The 18593-nt window shown below is 38.7% G+C and overlaps 4 protein-coding genes across 5 annotated transcripts in view; 2 read left to right on the forward strand and 2 right to left on the reverse strand.

The window, feature by feature from the left end:
* The window catches only part of LOC137583710 (homeotic protein female sterile-like), a 10741-nt gene extending 1150 nt beyond the window's left edge, over positions 1-9591 (reverse strand). Inside the window, 10 exon segments of the mRNA XM_068298811.1 lie at positions 361-471; positions 474-530; positions 620-2261; positions 3204-3798; positions 3800-3965; positions 3968-4021; positions 4024-4960; positions 5050-5203; positions 8465-8778; positions 9457-9591. Coding sequence (XP_068154912.1) covers positions 361-471; positions 474-530; positions 620-2261; positions 3204-3798; positions 3800-3965; positions 3968-4021; positions 4024-4552 — 3154 coding nt within the window. The 5' untranslated portion in view covers positions 4553-4960; positions 5050-5203; positions 8465-8778; positions 9457-9591.
* Positions 9592-10451: 860 nt separating this feature from the next.
* Positions 10452-11594, forward strand: LOC137583713 (28 kDa heat- and acid-stable phosphoprotein). Its single transcript, XM_068298814.1, has 2 exons — positions 10452-10542; positions 10599-11594. Exon 2 carries the CDS (start codon positions 10614-10616, stop codon positions 11238-11240), a length of 627 nt encoding a protein of 208 aa, XP_068154915.1. The 5' UTR covers positions 10452-10542; positions 10599-10613; the 3' UTR covers positions 11241-11594.
* A 122-nt stretch (positions 11595-11716) lies between these two features.
* LOC137583712 (ribosomal RNA small subunit methyltransferase NEP1) lies at positions 11717-12772 on the reverse strand. Its single transcript, XM_068298813.1, has 2 exons — positions 12519-12772; positions 11717-12441 (listed from the first exon to the last, which is right to left on the reverse strand). Exons 1-2 carry the CDS (start codon positions 12684-12686, stop codon positions 11851-11853), a joined length of 759 nt encoding a protein of 252 aa, XP_068154914.1. The 5' UTR covers positions 12687-12772; the 3' UTR covers positions 11717-11850.
* A 488-nt stretch (positions 12773-13260) lies between these two features.
* On the forward strand, positions 13261-17389 carry Mvb12 (multivesicular body subunit 12-like Mvb12). Of its 2 annotated transcripts, none has more exons than XM_068298430.1 (6): positions 13261-13486; positions 15184-15444; positions 15514-15672; positions 16598-16955; positions 17023-17273; positions 17354-17389. In XM_068298430.1, exons 2-5 carry the CDS (start codon positions 15212-15214, stop codon positions 17158-17160), a joined length of 888 nt encoding a protein of 295 aa, XP_068154531.1. In that variant the 5' UTR covers positions 13261-13486; positions 15184-15211; the 3' UTR covers positions 17161-17273; positions 17354-17389. The 2 variants fall into 2 exon arrangements, with proteins under 2 accessions (XP_068154531.1, XP_068154530.1); XM_068298429.1 differs by having other exon boundaries at positions 13262-13486; positions 15181-15444.
* The last annotated feature ends 1204 nt before the right edge of the window (positions 17390-18593 follow it).

Below are 18593 nucleotides of genomic sequence, written 5' to 3' on the forward strand. Positions count from 1 at the left end.
TTTGGTAGTTTGGTTTTCTAACTAAACATGACCACTATTTGGAATATTTTTAATATATATATATGTATATTTATATATATATATATATATATATTTATATATGTTGTATACATTGTCTTGTGATAGAATTTAGAAAAATATATCTGTTCTCAAATCTCATAAAAGTAAGAAAAAAAATTTTTAACAGCAAAAGGCTCAAAAAAAATATTTTTATTTTCTCAATCTGTTTCTTTTTGTCGTTGTTGTTCTTGCTTGTTTTTCTCAAGTTGTTTCTCAGCTTTGCCGTTTTCTCAAGTATTTTTTTTCAGGTTTTTTTGTTTGGTTTTTAATTTTGTGGTCTCGGTTTAGTTACAAACTTACAATATGGCTTACGTGTTTTTTTGCGCAAACACGACGCCACATAGCTTTCTAGCTCGCGCAGCGTCGACGGCTTCAGTGTCTCAAAATCGATTTCGATTTCATCGGGATTGAGTCGCGCAGCGATGGTTCACGATTCTGGATGATGTGGACCACACGGCCAAGTTTGTCGCCTGAACGAAAAAAAGAGAAAAAGAAGCGTATTTATATTGTACAGAAAAGGTTGCTGGGGGTTCGTAGAAAAGAATATTCTCCCTCTTACCTGGCAGCTTATTGATATCCAAGGAGAGTTGTCGCTTCTCATCGTAGGACATTGGCTTCGCTGTGTCCTCCTCCTCGGAATCGAAATTCATCACCTGACTGGGCTTCTTTTTACTACTGCCCCGTGCACCGCCAGCGCCCGCTCCCGCTCCACCACCAGCAGCGTTGCCAGGACCGGCTGCATTGGCGGCAGCATTGCCAGCTCCACTGCCGCCACCGCCACCTTTGCCGCGTTTAGAGCCAGTCGTTGAACCGCCACCGCCAGCAACAGCTGCTGCCATATTGGCCGCTGCCGCCGCTGCTGCAGCTCCGCCAACGCCGCCGGCTGCCGCATTTGCCGCACCCTTTGCGCCACGTTGTCCCTTATTCTTAGCACCTTTACTACTGCCACCCGAAGAGGCACCACCAGCGCCAGCTGCTGCTCCGGCTGCTAAGGCTCCAGCCAATGCACCTGCCTTCCCACCACCGCCAGCACCCGCTACATTGCCTGGATTAAAGCCGGCAGCTCCGCCAGTCAATTGGCTCATGGCCAAGGCCATTTCGTGGGCATGCAGGGCAGATGTTGGTGTGTTTACACCACCGGCACTAGAATTGGCACCCATGACCAGGCTACCGCTAAGCAGGGCAGAGAGATTGGCTCCACCTGTAGCCACTGCCGCTGCCACACTGGCCGGCACTGAGACCGGCATGGATGATGGTCCACCGCCGCTGGTAGCTGAATTGCCGCTGCCAGCACCGCCGCCAGTTGATCCACCGGCACCGGAACCAGCTCCGCTTCCCGAACCCATACCCTTCTTCTTTTCCTTGAGTTTTTTCTTGGCCTTCTTTTTGGCAGACGCCTCCTCGACAAGTTTCCGGATCTCCTCCTGCAGGCCCAACAATTTGGACTCTAGCATTTTTAAGCGTGCACTTCTCTCCTCATCGGAATTAGATTCATTTTCCGTGTCACTTGAGTCCTCGCTAGATGAATCGCTAGCATCGTGCTTTAAGCTGGTAGTGGAATAGCCGCCATGACCATGTCCATGGCCATGACTACTGTGACCATGCCCATGCCCGTGACCATGCCCATGACCATGACCATGTCCATGGCTGTGACTATGATGAGCCGCATTGGCCACTGGCTCATCGGGTATATTGGCGTAGCGCATTTCGAAGACGTCCTGCAGTTTTCTGCCCATTGCAACGACATCATGATCTGGTGGATTGTATTTGTAGCAATTGGTGAATATCAATCGCACATCGGCCGCGAATTCCGGCGCACTCTTGTATTCCCGATTGTCCATTTTCCGCTTCACAGTACCCAAATCCATTGGCTTCTTGATGATATCATGGTAATCATGGAGGCCTAATAGTTCCGCATCAACCGGCTTATAGAAGGGCCAAGCATAACCGGAATGCTTCTTTGAGAATAGCTCCTTAAGGATCTCATTGCATGACTTGAGAGCATCCGATAGTTTTTCCTTTGATTTTGAACCGGCGCTGCCCATAACACCGCCGACACCACCGACTCCACCCATACCGATGCCACCGACAGCGGCACCAACATTAGTTCCAACAACGCCTGGTCCCAATAGAACACCGGGCACACCGGCCACACCCAGCGGTGACATGGGATAACCACCCGAGCCCTGGAATGTAAGATCCTGCATTGAGATTTTCAGCATTTCGAGCGATTTCGTTTTGTTGTGGATTGATTTGTGGTTTGCAGTAAGCAGCAGCGAGCGCGCGTTATGAAAAATCAACATAAAAGAAAAACATAATAAAAACGAAAAAGAAAAACAAAAAAGAAGCGTTTTGTTTGTGGTTAGGCATGAAATCGATAATGAGCAATAAATGATAAAATATAAATTGCGTTGATGCAACATAAACATAAAAATAAATAACATAAATGAAAGAGTAAAAGGCAAGGACAAGGCAGCGTGTTCTTTTGTTTGTTTTATGATGGGTGCAAAGTGTTTAAGAGAAGAGAGAGAAGCTGGACTGAGTGGTCGGCAATTGGAATCCATCTTTAATTTTATCCAAAAAGTATTCAATAAAATCGTTTTTAATATTGGGTAGAAAAGTCGTCTATAAATCCTTTCAGCTACTTCTCAAGACGATATAAGGAAAAAAATAAAGATTATCTTAAATACCTTTCGTTGCACTGTAGATCTCAGAGTTCGACGATTATGCCTGCATCGATGCTTTCTCACACATTTAGAAGTCTTTTCCTTAGACATGTTTTTATGCTGAATATCAAACACTTACTAATCAGACTGACTGACTAGACTAACTGAATCGACTGAGTTTCCCCTAGAGGTAATTTTCTGCCGATGACAGGAAAAAAAAAGGCCTACTTCGATTTCAGGGTTGCTGTTAAATACCAAAAGTAGTACAAATATCTTGCAGGAAACTCTACTCTCTAAAAAAAAAAAAAAAACAAAACTTGTCATATGTCACAAAAGTCTGTAATAAGTATTACCGTTCAGTGTTACTCTCTTCTCTTCTTGTAGGGAAATAAAGTATTTAAAGGAATCGGTGGGAACGTTAATTTCGCTTTTTAATACCTTTTCTAAACCTTTTACTCTTACCTTCTTGCCAATTACCTGACGATTTGATTCACGTCTTGTTGCTATTTTCGCCGATTTGGAATCCATTTGGGCGTAAGGCGATTCAAATGCATTCGCCGTGGGTGTCGTTGTGTCCGCCTTCCGTTTGACGCCCTTCTTCAATTTGGCTGGTTGCTGGGGTGGTATAACGGCGCCATCAACACCCACTCCGACGCCTACATTGACACCAACTCCGGCCGTGCTATTAACGTAGGCTTGTACGGCATTGGCAGTGGCCACAGCAGCGGCTGATAATTGACCTGCTGCCGCTCCTCCGCCGGGTATTACGGTCGCCGTTGAGCCATCTAAAAGGGAGGAGCTGTTGACCACAGCGGATGATTGATTAGCACCGGGATAGGCGGATGATGGCTGCTGTTGAAGAAGGCTGGCCATAAGGGCCACAGAATGCCCAGCTCCAGCTGCTGCTCCTCCAGCTGCTCCAATGGCTGTGGTGGTGGTATTAGTGCTACCGGGTACGGAATGCGGTGGCATTGTGCTGATCGGTGGTATGGACGGTGCGACTCCCACTCCTCCTCCTGCTGTTGATGAAACGGTGCCACCCAAAGAGGAAACGGGCCGAGCGCCAGCTCCTCCCTCCACCACTACTACCACCACCTCCTCCTCCAGAAGATTGACCAGCTGTAGGTAACTTACTGTTTGAGCTACTGCTACTGCTGCTAGTGGGCACTGCTCCAACACTTCCGCCTCCTCCTCCGGTTCCTGCTGCTTTAGGTGTGGCTGGTGCGCGTTGCTTCTTTTTCCACCCTTAGCAGTTACCGGCTCCAGTTCCAATTCCTCTTTAGGCATTGATTCAATTTTTGCAGGAATACTTTTTCCAACGTTTGTGCCATTACAACAACGTCCTCTCCAGGTTTGTTATACACATAACAATTGTTGAACATTGTATTAAAGTCAAGTATCGCCTCCTTCGCCGACCAATAATAATTGTTCTCTAAACGTTTCTTTATCGTACCCATATCCATAGGTTGCTTGATTATCTTATGATAATCGGGTAAATTTAATTTCTTAGCATCGACCGGCTGTTGGAAGGGCCACGAGAAATGATGTTTCCAGATGACTTTCATAACGGTTTTTATTAAATATTGCAGTTGATTTGTATTCCGACCAGGTCGTTCCGCTGGTGGAACTACTGGAGGCTGGACAATGCCATTAATTGGCTCCACAGGAGGTTCATAACGCGGTGGCGGCTGCTGTTGATGTGGCGGTTGTGGTTGGTCATTTGTCGTTGTGGCTGCTGCTGTACCACCAGCTCCACCTCCCGCCGCCACCGATGATGATGATGATGTGGTGGTGGTTGTTGTTGAAGCTGCTGTGGATGACGACATGGTGGCTGCTGCTGCTAATTCTCCTGATGTTGATTTAAACGGAATCTTCTTGCCCTAAAACAAAGAGAGAGACGGCCGGACGACCTCAAGCACAGGCTCCTTTTGAATCTCCGTTCCTTTCTGTCTTCCTTTCTTCCGTCCGTCCGTCCGTCCGCCCGTCCGCCGCTCCTCCTCCTCCTCCGCCGCCTCCTCCACTTAGGTAAACTTTATAAATTGTTGCTTCTGTGTTTTCTGAACAATTATTGTTGTTAATCCTATGCTTTCTGTTGATGTTTCTGCTTCTGCTCCTGGTCCTGCTCCAGTTGCTGTTACTGCTCCTCCTGTTACTGTTGTTAATAATAAGAATCCTTTTTGGCCTAAAGGTTTTCTACAGATCCTTTGATTCATGCCTCTAGCAATTGGTTTGTCCTAACAAAAATAAATACACATTTATTAGAAATTTGAGTAAAGTAATTATTTTCATACATCTACATATTTCACACAAATGTAATACTTACCACGGCCGCCCCCTTTGGCTGTGGCTTTTCTTCTTATTGTTGTTTTTATTTATTATTATTTTTTTTTGTTTGTTTTTTTTTTTTTTTTTGTTGCTGTTTCATGGACACGGCAATGACATTTTAACGGTATTCGCTCTCTCTCTTACAGCGTGAGCTGAAAATATATAGATAAAAAAAAGAAGTTAAAAATAGGTAAGAAAAACAAATTTGCCGGCTTAAAAACACTGTCCCATACACACACACATTGACAACTCTGGAAGCAATTATCTTACATAAACAGAAAACACAATCATTTTTGAAATTTTACTAGATTATTTTTCACATTTTTTCCATTTTATACTCTATTCTGTATAAGAAAATGTCGACAAAGATAAAATGCAATAGCAGTAGCTGCTGCAAGGCACAAGGCGGGTTGTTTAATAATACAATGAACAACAAACACACACACACACACACGAAAGCAAAAAAACGCAAACAAAAACCAATTTACCAAATTTGTTGCTATCCTTACCACTACACACAGTTTGTTTCTAGATTTATATTTTGTATTTTTCTTTATTCTACAATACTTTTTATTCTTTTCGAAATTATTCTTCTCTGTTTTTCCCCATTTGTGGATGTGGATGTGTGTGTGTTTGTGTTGTGATGTTTGAGTAGTTTTTAGTTGTTACTTTGCCGCCGTTTTGCCAGTTCCCAAATTTCGATTTTCGAAATTCGAACACAGAGAGCAAGATATTTAGAGGGAAAGAGCGTGCTCTCTCTCCCAAACACACACACACACAGTTATGAGACACTCACTCACTATTCTCCCTAAGCGCATCTATATCTATATTTGTCTCGCTTGCGCTAGCATAACTTTTGGTTATTTGCCTCGCATTTGAGAATAATAAAAAACTATACTAAAAAAAAAATGCGCGAAAGAAATTATCACTATTAAATTAACAAAAAAAAATAAAGAAAAAAAAGCTAAAGAATTCACTTCAAATCTATAAAATATTGCAAATTTTAACATTAAAACAATTATATCAATATGTAGCGCAATGCTTCTCTTAGGCTTTTTTGTCGTTGTATGTGTGCGTGTGTGTTTTATTCACCACGACACCTTCAAAAGTTTTTTTTTTTCAAGTTGAATTTGTTTTCTCTTTTTGTTTTTTTAAGAATGAATCATTTTGGCATATAAAACTGGCTTTTTGTTGGTGTCTTTGCAGCAACTAATTTATAATTTTTGTTCTTTTTCCTTGGGCTTTTTTTTTTTTTAATAAACCCTCTTATTTTAGGGTCTGATGTTAAAATCGTGGTGCTAGCTAGAGGAGGAGGAGGCCCTGAGGTGAGATGGGGATTTTCGTTAATGTATAGATGTGTGTGTATGGATGTATGCATCTCTCTCTCTCTCTTTCTCCATTTCTCTCCATGAGTTGTATACTACCACAGTGGCAACTGCATAAATAAAAATTGCATGTTGAATGAAACACTTCTAAATATTATTATTTCGGACATAACTTTAGTTTCTTCTATTAAAAGAACATACATCGGATTTTGAATTCGAACTTTTTTTATTATTGTATTTGCCACCATGTAGACATGTGTTTATTATTCCCTTATATGATTTGTAAAATTAGAATAATTTTCAGTAATCCGAAATTTCGCTTTGATCTAAATTAAAAGCTAGCCCACTTTTTTATAATATCGATTATTTTGCAATACAGAGAACAACAACAAAAATATTATAATATTTTGCTTGTTAGCAGTATAATAAATAATTTCCTGATTTGGCAAGTTGGGACAAAATTTGTAAAATTGTGAATTGATTTTAATTCATTCGGCATTTTTAGTTAAATTTCACTTAACCCACTGTAAATGTCATTTATATGTGTTTGTTTCCGTGCATGTTGTGTGTGTGTGTAAGTAAATGTGACGCAAAAATTAAACGGAAGCAGCAGCTAGCAACAACAACCCACATAGTCAATGATTAACATAAAAACACACAAAATTAAAAAAGAAAAATAAAACCTAATTGTTTCTTTTTATTTAAGTTTTTGTTAGCTTTTTTTCCAAAATAAAGTTTAAACAAAACAAAACATGATTTGAGAGGGAGCAAAAGAGCTCTCTGAGTCTCTCTCTCTCTCTTATTTATCTCTCTCGCTTTTGCTCTGGCTCTCTCTTGTAATTATGTAGTACAGTAGACGACTAAAAACGATTTTCACGTAGTCTTCACGTCCCGTAGCGAAACAAATGATACGAACAAACTTCGGCTGTTGGTTGTTTTACGTTTGCGCTGCTCGGTTTGCGTTTCAAGGCAAGCACGCGATGACGTAGAGTTTAGCACTTATTGTTTTGTAGGAGGCGGAGGAGGAATGGACTAAAAGGAGGGATATATATGTATATTTTTTCCCTTTACAACAAAGCAAATCTAAATGGATGTGTATATAATAGAACACATATATCTTTATTTAATACATCTTCCATTCATACAAAAATGAATATTTTTGCTCTTTTCCCCTTAACACCCTTCTCTTTCTTTCTCATTCTTCCTAGTGTTGAACCGGCATAAAATTTTTGGTTTATTTTTTGTATTTTACGAGTTGCTGCAGCTGCTTTGAGAGAGTAAGCGAGATAACGTTATGGGCCTACGTAATATGTAGTCAAATGCAAATATGGCGGCATGTTCACACACACATACACACAGACAGCCAGAGAGAGAGAAATGTTGTGTATCTTCAAGTATGCGCGGCGCTGCTATTTGCCGCCTCTAGGTTAATAAATCGTGCTAATAGTGGCACGAATCTTAAAGCCGGTTTCTACGAGGGGAGCCCACACGGTGGGGGCAGAATAACTGAGGAGAGATGGTTAAGAGTTGGACGCGGCGGCGCTGCTGCTGCATCGGTTGCTTTATTAGGGGGCATGCGGCGGCAAAGGTTGCATCAATGAAAGTTTAAAAAGTAAACACACATACAAGAGAAAATTCATTTTGGAATATTTTTTTATTTGGCAAATGCCAAATTGCTCAAAGATACAATAAGAATTTGTAGTAACACACAAAAAGATACATTTTTATTCGCTTCTGTTTTGTTCTTGTGTTTTTATTGAAAAATATGTCACAGCTGCGAGCAGTTAAGTGGGTTGAATGTTATCCTTATCCGTATCCGTGTCCTGGTAAATGGGGACAGTTCAAAAGCTGCACTTTAAAAAAGCGGCTATTTAATGTTTAAATTAAAATAACTGCACCCACCCACACACACGTACATGCCTTAAAACATGCAATCTGTTAGATAAGAAGCGCGCGCGCCTTTTTTTAAGCTTATTAACGCATGCGCCACGTGCCTTGAGATGCATTTCTTATTGTTGAATTTTTGTAAAATTTCTTGAATGTGTTTGTTGTTGATGTGTGTTGCACTTGCTGTTTGTGTTTACTTACATTTGGCAATTTGTTTTTAATAAAATAATCCACAAAAAGCAAATGCTGCCCCTACTATCATTGCTGAATTTGTTGCGTGTTGCAGCTGCTGCTGAGTTTTGGTTGTTGTTTTGCGTTTGTGAATGAAGAATTGGGTGGTTGGTCGCGCAGCAGAGAGAGAACAAACACACACGATTTGTTTTTTTTTTTGCTTTTGTTGCTTTATTTTGTTGTTTTTTTTTTGTTTTGTTTCTTTGCTTTGCTTACTATTTATTATACTTAATATTCTCTTTACTCCGTGTAATTTAGCACTTTATATTTTTCTTACTAATATACTAAATGACGAAAAAGTAGAAAGTAAGAACAGCAACAAAAAAAATTAAAACATAAAAAAATAGAAATTCGCTATACGTTGTTTTGGCTAGCCGCGCATTCACGTCGAATTTGTTAACGTCATACCGTAACGTAAGCGGCAAAAACGGCGGCGGCAAAAACACACGCGCCCCGAACAAACACACATACATACATATATGCTCACACAAATACACATGCACACACATTCAAATAGCAGCAGCAGCACGTAATACCACAAAAATTTTAAAAATGCTTATTAAAAGAACTACAGAATTTCATAACGATTCCAGAAATTGCAAATGAATTGTAATTGAAATTGTTTGCCGTTTCAGTTATTGGCGGTTTTTTTTTTGTAGCCAAGTTTTCTATTTTTCTCTTTTTGTTAATATTATACATTACGGCTCACTAATACACACGCACACAGTCAGCTCTTTTCTGCTTCCTCTTACTGCTGCTTGCTTGCTTTGTTCCACCACCAAAAAAAAAAAAAAAAAAAAATGAAAAAATGTCATGTCCATTGAAGTCTCACATTTATCTCTCGCATTTTTATTTTTTTGGCGCTAAATTGTAGGCATTTTAAAAAATTTACATTATTTATTCACTGTTCACAAACAATTGTGATAAAAATTTATATAATTTTAATTCTTTTTTACATTTACCACAATTTGTTGGTTTTTTTTTGTGCTACGTTTTTCAACCGTAGTTTCCTTTACTCTTTTTTTGTGCTTTTATTTTTTGGTAAGTTATTTCCCACACACACACACACAACACGGTACATACGGAGGATTTGTTCGCTAAACGCGCGTTTCTGTTTCTTGTGGGTAACAAAAAAATAAAAAAAAAACCGTGTTATAAGCAGCCGCAGCCCGCCGCAGTCGTCGTCCGTTGTCGCCGTCAAATATACAAAAATTTCAGTTCGAAATTACTCAAAATGCGAATACACAGAGCCAGCGTACACACACACATGCATCTATACGAGAGGCGCACGCGCCTAACACATATAACTGGCTCACTCGCGCACATTGTCTGTCAGATGGTCATTAAAGAGAGAGAAAGAGAGCGAAGTAAATATAGAGACAGCCGCCTTCTTCTTTGGTGGTGAATTTGTTCGACCGACAGCGACAGCGACGACTACAACCACGACCACGATGAACGAATGAAAACAACGAAACAAAATGGCGAACCTGCGGAGCGTGGAAAATGTCGTATAGAGGGAAAAAGGGAAATGTTTTTTGTAGATCGTTGCCGCTGTTTTGTTGCTTTAATCCATATTCCTTTTACTTTGTTGACCCTAGACTAATGAAATTTGCTCAATTTGCAAATATTTAAACGGTAAATTAAGCAAATTTACGTAGAATTAGAAGAGTAAAGAAAATCCAAGTTGTTTACCGATTATTTTTTGTGTGCTAATAGAGCGGTGTGCGATAAAAGTTATCGAAACACCTCTGGAATATTAAATCGATTACTTTAATATGACACTACATTTAAAGGGGGATGAGAAAATTAAATTTATAATCACGAAACATTCGATTTCAATTTTGCAGAAATTTGATTAATACACTATTATTTTAATTCAATATTTGTATTAAATATATAAATTTTATGTCCACATATTTCTACACATCGATGTTGACTATTTGAATGTCTAGTGTCATAACAATTTGACATTTCACATGATTAGTTTTCTATCGAATACTTTATCGATATACAATTTAGGGTTATAAGCAGACATTATACATATATATGTACATTATATATATATATAAAATTTATACATATATATATACAGCCTCAGTCTTAGTTCCAGGTTGCCATCATGCCACGAGGAAAATTCGTTAACCACAAAGGCCGTAGCCGTCATTTTACTTCTCCGGAGGAACTGCAACAGGAATCGGAGGAGGATAGCGATCAGTCAAGTAGCGGCAGTGGGAGCGATGAAGATGATGATGGTAAAGCAGCCGCCTCAACATCCAAACCGAAAGCCAAGCCAAAACCCGCCGCTAGCAGGTCAACAGCCGCTCAAAGACAAAAGCAACGCGGCGCCGGAGACGATTCATCGGAATCTGAGGATAATGAATCCGAAGATGACTCTGAGGCTGAAGCACGTGATGCTAAGAAGGGTGTGGCATCTCTCATCGAAATCGAGAATCCCAATCGTGTGACCAAAAAGGCCACTCAAAAATTGTCCCAAATTAAAATCGACGACTCTGGTCCGGGTGCCTCGGGTAGCAGTAAGCCGGAACTGTCTCGCCGCGAACGCGAACAGATCGAAAAGCAAAAGGCTCGTCAACGCTATGAAAAGCTTCATGCCGCTGGCAAAACCACCGAAGCTAAAGCAGACTTGGCCCGCCTGGCTCTCATTCGGCAGCAGCGTGAGGAAGCGGCCGCTAAGCGAGAAGCCGAAAAGAAGGCAAATGAAACGTCCAAAAAGCCGGCAAAGTAGTAGCCCGCAATCCTGCAAACAGGGACGTATGGCAATTAGAAATAAGATCCACAATATTAAAAAAATTAACTAGAAAGCATCGGATCGAATTGGTTTATAAAAAAAAAAAAAAAAAGTACGCTTCAACTTTTCTGCAATCCACTGAGCAGGAGAATGCAAGGCGTATACATCTATCAGAAAATTTATCCATTTTAACATAATTTTTTTTTTCAAAGCTTTCTTTTTGAAATTAAACACTTTTTGTATTTTGTAATTGAAGATAATATAAAGTAATAAAGAAAATATACATAGCTATCCTATATATATATTTATATATATGTATCTATAAATATGTATATTAAAATTCAAACCTGATTAGCTTAACGAATTTTATCAATTATTTGTTTTGATATTCATAAATTTCTAAAAAAAAAAAAAACAAAAAAAGTATCTTAATGTATCCTTCATGATACTTTTGGTTTAACACTAACTGATAATTTTGATCAAATTTCATCAATTGGTTTATTTATGCATACATATTGTAGGAAAATATTACTTTGTATCTCTATATAAATTATATGTAACTTATACACGAAGACTTAGGGGTAAGAAAAAGAGACTTTGGTTGTCTTCATATGACACCCCAAACCTCTTCGAAGGCCGTGCAGAGTTTGGAGCAGGCAATTGCCGCTGATAAAGGATAATTGCTTATGGAAAACAATTCCTCCGTATAATCTGTCTTAAGGACACCATGCGCAAATGCTCCGATTACCATAACCACAGGCTCATCATAGTTGGCACTGCCCTCATCGCCATGGGGAACCAGCTCACGGGGATTGTTGACTAATTTGCCGGAGAAGGACATGGCGTATTTCTTGCAGCCCACTGGCAAATGATCGGTAATAGGATTCTTGATGACACTCATCAAACGACGTGACGAATCGTTTGCACGTATTTGAAATTTATGTAAAAGTTGAACCATTAATCCTGCAAATCGCTTAAAAGTTCTTGGAATACGTGTCTGTGGATTGATCTCAATGAGAACATTGTGTTCGGTACGCACAAACACCTGAAGAAGGCCAGCACGATTTAGGGGAGAATCGAAGAGCATTAGCAGGCATTGATGGGTAATATCGGGACGACAAGAGCCAGGATCACGTTGATTTTTACGCATAATTCCGGCATGATCATCGCAATTCAGCAGCTCAAAGGTATTATGGACCTAATGGGCACATGCCAGTGAGAGAGATAGAATGTGTTTAAGTAGATTTGCAGATCATTGTTAATGGAACATCTTACCTTAACTGTCTCCAGTTGTGCTCCCTCGAGGACAATGATCAAACGTTTCTCAGTGGCATTAACGTGAAGCACCTTAAAGTGCTTTTTATCTAGATCGAATTCCGGGTCATCAGATTTGCGTCCAACAAACTTACGTTTCCGATTTATCATTTTCCCTTGTCCACCCATTATTGTATCTGTATTTAGCTAAACAATTTAATTCCACAAAAACAAAATAGAGCGCACATGTGCAAGTTCTGCTAACTTAACGTAGTTCTGTTAACTTAACAGTGAGTTTTGTAATTTATGAAACCAGTTCCCGGAACCAATTCCCATTTGTTGCTTATGTTTATCGACTGCTATCATTATCGACTATATATCGTTATTTGTTAAAGTATTATTGTAAACATTATAGAAGTTCCTGCAAATAAAAAATATGTACATTTTTCAGATTGTCTCTAAAGTCTGCCAGGAGAGTACCAAAAATAGAAATAGCACACTTTTGCGCTGCCATCCAAAAAATAATGTGTAAATTTAAAATGATGACAATTGTCTACCGATTTGTTGAATTTGGCATGTACGCTCGGAAATAAGAATATGCACATATGTATTTATTTGAATTCGGACTGGATAGTAGTATAGTCAAGCTTATCGCTTAATTATTCATTTTTAATTTCATCATTACGCGCTCCTTGCATTAGCCGGTTCATCGATATATCGAGTAGAGAGTTTGTTTGCCATCCCTAAGCAGCTGACAGTTTCGTGAGTGTGTTCGTGTGTGAGCTCGTATATGCTTATGTGTGTGTGTGTTTGCGGGCGGCGGGCTACAACAATAAAAAGCAAACGAATCGGAATTCTATTTTCATTGTTGTTAGCCGAATAAAACAAAATCTGTTCTTCAATTAAAACTAAACTAACGACAGATGCAACAGTTTCTGAATTAAATGCAATTAATTCATGTCCCTTGCTTATTGGCCACAAGGCAAAAGGTATGAGAACTTTATACAAAAATACAACAACAATATTGTTGAGCAAAACGAGAATATTAATTATACGGTAGTATGCCTGTGTGTGTGTGTGTGTTTGTGTTGGTGTATGTGCGTGCGTGATGCTAGGCTGCAAGTTAAGTTAGAAGTTGTTTAGGACGTTGTATAGGGAAGAGGGTCAGGCAGACGGAGGAATGCTGCGGGGTGAAATCTTCGCCTTTCTATTTATGTTCATATGTATGTATGTACATAAAATTAAAGAGGGCAAATAATTTGATTTATAAGAGGGGAGATGCCGTGGTATGTGTGTGCGCTGTGAGTTAGAGAGATGGTTTGAAAGTAGTAGTAAGTGAAACCCTACGAAGACGGAAATGAAATTCATTGGTAAAGCTAAAAACAAAAACAAAAAGCGTCTTGTCTTTGTCTGATCTTGGCTAATGGTGGCATGGACCTGTGACTGGATGACTCAATGCAATACAAAACGCAAATACAAATACAAATACAATTGTGTCTTGTTTTCGTTGTTGTTGCTGTTGCTTGTTTCTTTTTTTTTTTGTTTTTTATCAACTCTTGGCTTATTATAGATAGACACATATGTATGTACATAGATCCATGCATTCCTTTTTAATTTTAGTCCAATTCCATCTCATTCCATTCCATTCACTTTATGCATTTTCGATTTCGTGCTTCTGGCCGCTTGGTTTTTTCCTGACGACCTACAAAAGCTTCCTATAAGCGCCGGGAGTACACCTTCACCCGTGGGTTCATCTCATGGGCGTAGTCTGGCTAATGGGGGCCACGAACAATTCTTAAAAGTGAAAAGGGAAGAATGTTCCTATAGACCAATACAATTCTTCAAATTGCAAATTTTAATAGATGTAAATTTATATTTAGATAGCATCAAGAATTATTTCGGACTTAATTGACAACGATCTTCAAAATACTGAAATGGGATACGTCACGAAGTTCTCATCTGTTGTATATGTAATACCTTCCTACCCCTCCTGTACCCCATCTACTTTGGTGGTGCTTCCATATTCGTCTTCGGTAACGGTAACAAAATATGAATCATATTTGAACTGAAGTATGTACATATGTATGTATGTATAAGGGGAAATCCGTTCGGTTTCTGTTTTGATTTCAAAAGCTTCGCCAATTGAAAATATTTATGGAAAATACCCTATCAATGGGTCATGAAAAATAATGAATAATCACACAATTATTGTAATAATATCACTTTAAATTTGTTATTACGTGTGTTTTTATCAACAATTTGCTTAGTAGGGTTTTTTTTTTTTTTATCTGAATAATCCGGATGTCTACTATTTACTATGACTCGGATAAAATAAATAGTCCGTAAAGATTGTATACTTTATTGCGGTTCTCTTTTTTTGTACTGTCTTTCCATCTCAGTCCTTCTTTCCCTTATTTTTACTGTCGCATTTTCGTTACATCGAATTTCAAATCACATTCTTACTTCAAAAGACTATATAGCTGGTATCTGGATGATTTAGTAGATAAACTCTTATTTATAGCTTTGATTAAGAACGATTGAACGAGACATTCCTACAATAGACTGGAGAGAAAATAATTAGAAGAGTATCTGTATGTCGCCTAAGCGAAATTAGTTTCCGGTATGTGTTATAGTAATATTTGCGTTTCTTGTTTCTTTCCCCATGCGGTCTCTAATCGACCAGAAGCTTTAGATAAGTCATCATCATCTTTATCATGAATAAGGCTGGAAAGCATATACAAAGCGGAGTTACTGCTGCTGCTGGCAGCAGTTGCAATTCAGCTTCACCCACAGCAGCTTTGCTTGGCTCACCACTAGCCGCGGCTGATGGTACTCCGGGGACTGGAGGTAATCTTGGAGCCGGTACAAACGTGTTCAATTCAATAATGAGCTTCCTGCCCGATAATCGTCCCATAACTTCATTACATATTGTCGAAGACTCCGATCGGTATGCAATGCATAAATACACCTCATAAAAAATGCATTCTAAATTGATTACCTTGTTCTTTCTTTGCAGCTGCCCCAAAAATTTTAGTGCCATAAGTCGTACCTATGATCAGGATGCCGATGCGGATCTATGGCGTGACTATAACATACTGTTTGGACGACAAACCACTCGCTACTTGTGCTTATCCAAATCGGAGGGTTTACCGGAATATGTTGTCGAAACATTAAAGTGAGTTGCGAAATAACAACAATACAAATTCCTCAAATAGTCAGTCAAATATGCCTTTTGGCAGTTTCTGTGACTTTTCTCTATAACTTCCTTATTTTCTGAGCTATTGTTGAAATTTAATATTGATGAGTTTATTACACTTATAAATGACTGCGTTAAATATATTCAAGATCGGGTGACTATATTATATAGCACCCACAGGAACGATCGGTGGAAAACAGTGATTTCGATATTTCGAGTTTAAAAAGTTAGTGAGAACACTGCCCAACAAAATTTCAAGTTTTTTGTGATCACTGACTTTTCAATCGATTTTGAGATCGCTGATTCCAAAGGGAACCCTAACTAGTTTAACAATTTTGCAACTTTCTTAGTAAAATTTCAAAAATGTTCAAAAATATCTCATACACAAATTTTAGTTACATATCTGAATTTGTTAGATTCATTGCATATTAGAAATTGTTTCATCTAACTTAGACCTGTTCTAGTTGCCGATTCCGCATGTTTTTCGGATAGGAAAACTTTTCTTATTTCAGATTCCTGGTAAATTAATTCAGCCTTTCACTCAAAGGCTAAAAAAAAGTTTTTAATCGAAATGCTTAAGTCTAGTTTTATGGTTGGCAGTAAACGAGAAATAAGTTCGATGTAAAATACTTCAAAAATCATAACAAATGAAACCTGGTTAGAATTCTCCCTGAACAGTATGTTATACCTAAATCATTACAAAGCTCGGCAATTCAGTAAGCTGATTATATTAGGCGAAACAAAAATGTTTCGATAACGTAAGTCTTTGACATTGTAATGGGAACAATAAAGTTCGTAAACAGTTCCGAATTAGATTTAAAATCGACTCTAAAACGAGAACAGGCCTACATGTCTTTTTGTCATTTTTCCTTAATTTATTGTTTTTTTTTCATAATTTTTAAAGGGTCATTGCGGAGAAGGTGCCACCGCCCAAGGAGTTCTCACTGCTCTCTCGGACAGCCGATAGTGATCAGAAGGCCTGGCGAAAGCGTCAGATTGCCTACAAGTTATCGAAACGCGGCTCAGTAACACAAGCAGTGACCGATATAATACTCTGTTCAAAATTGAAAATTGCGCCCGACGGCTTTAAGCTAGCTGGTGATATAAATGGAATACTTATATGCTATAAGACTGGAGCCATACCCATGCGCTTGCCACCACCAGTGCCAGCGTCGGCCAGCTTGGCGAGTGGAGCAGTATGTGAGGCAGAGCAGGCCTTAAATCGACTGAATTTGCAGGGTCAACGCAACTCCAGAGGACCGGTCTGTATTAAAAATGCAAATCCAAATTAAACACAATTCGCTAAATATTTATATAATTCTGTTTTAGTTGCCTCAGTTGCCAACAGAGAATCAAGATCATGACTATGAGGAAATCCAGGCCCATTATCAAATAAATTCTCCACAGAGGCCAGCTCCGCCACGGCCGGCAACCGGTGTGGGGGGCCGGTGGAAGATCTGTAGGTAATGGTTCCAGTGTCATTTACAGCGGAACTTCTAGGAACCTACACAGAACTAGAAGGTGTGCCATTCGTTGTGGATGTGAGACTGCAATCGAGCAATCAATGGACAGCCGATGATGTGAGTATAAATAAATGAAATAAAGAACCACCTAAGCATGTGCTCTAATTTCTCTCTCTTTCTCCCTCTCTATCTTGTAGTTACCTTCATTTCCAGATACTTCCAAATTATTAAAACCGGACTGACTTTCAATTAGAGCGTCAAATATTATGCACCATGAAGTCTTCCGCCTCGAAAAATCCATTTTTCAAATAGACAAGATCGACAGCAGAATCATCCCACAAAACGTATTACTTAGTCGTAAGAAGGGTTCCCAGATGAAAGGAAAATAAATGCAATGCTTAAAAGGATTTAGAGAGGAGAATAGGACACCGATAATCAGCTTGTGTTTTGCTTTATATCGGTGAATTGAAAAATTAAAACCTAAAAAGCATCTTAGGTAAACCCATATGGGAATGAAATTGTTTTTCTTTTCCGATTTCTGGTTTCTTATTAAATGCTTGAAATGAAAACAAATAAAACCAATTTTCCCAGTTCAATTCCCTTCCCCACCCAAGAAAAATCTGTGTGTAATATTCCTGTGCCTTTCCCCATTTACGTCATGCACTTCTATTGTGGTTTATTTTTTAGTTTTTCATTTCCTTTTTTTTTTTTTTTTTTTTGGTAATTTATGAAAACCGTTTTAACACTATAATAATCTCTATATATCTATATAAATATATTTAAACAAAATATACAATATTGTGATTGCCCGATGGCAAGAGATATAATGTTTGTCATGTCATTTATTTTAACACAACAGTCAATGAATATCCGTTACATAACCATATACATATATATATACATATATATATATATATAGGTGCCACTTAGAACTTAAAAGAATTCGGAAGAAGGAGAAACCAGTTGGTTCAACACATATTATATATGCTTAGTTAGTAGAGACAAATTAGACTGTACGTGAAAATCATAGATTCTTCCCAAATCCCAATATACTACAGATGCACTGGACTGCTTGATTTAGATGCTGATTGAAATATTCCATCAAATTTTGATTGATTTTTGTCAAAATCTGTAAAATTTATATTGCAAACTAATGTTCTGAAACAAAAAAAAAAAACCAGAGGGCCGGGGCTAACTTCGACCGCGTCAAAGTTTGTATACCCTTGCAACTTTTTGGTAACTCTATCCTTACCTATTAGCCATCAATGTGGAAGAACGTTTTATCTAAAAAGGCTTAAGCTTGAGAAAGAAAGGCCTACAATCATAGGAAATAACGAAGATATTGATCAAAGTCACTGTTTTCCACCGATCGTTCCTATGGGAGCTATATGATATAGTCACCCGATCTTTATCAAATTCGGCACAGTCATTAACATA

This window comes from Drosophila tropicalis, unplaced genomic scaffold (genome assembly GCF_018151085.1).
Source record: "Drosophila tropicalis isolate 14030-0801.00 unplaced genomic scaffold, ASM1815108v1 contig_867, whole genome shotgun sequence".
In the NCBI taxonomy this organism is placed as follows: Eukaryota; Metazoa; Arthropoda; class Insecta; order Diptera; family Drosophilidae; genus Drosophila; species Drosophila tropicalis.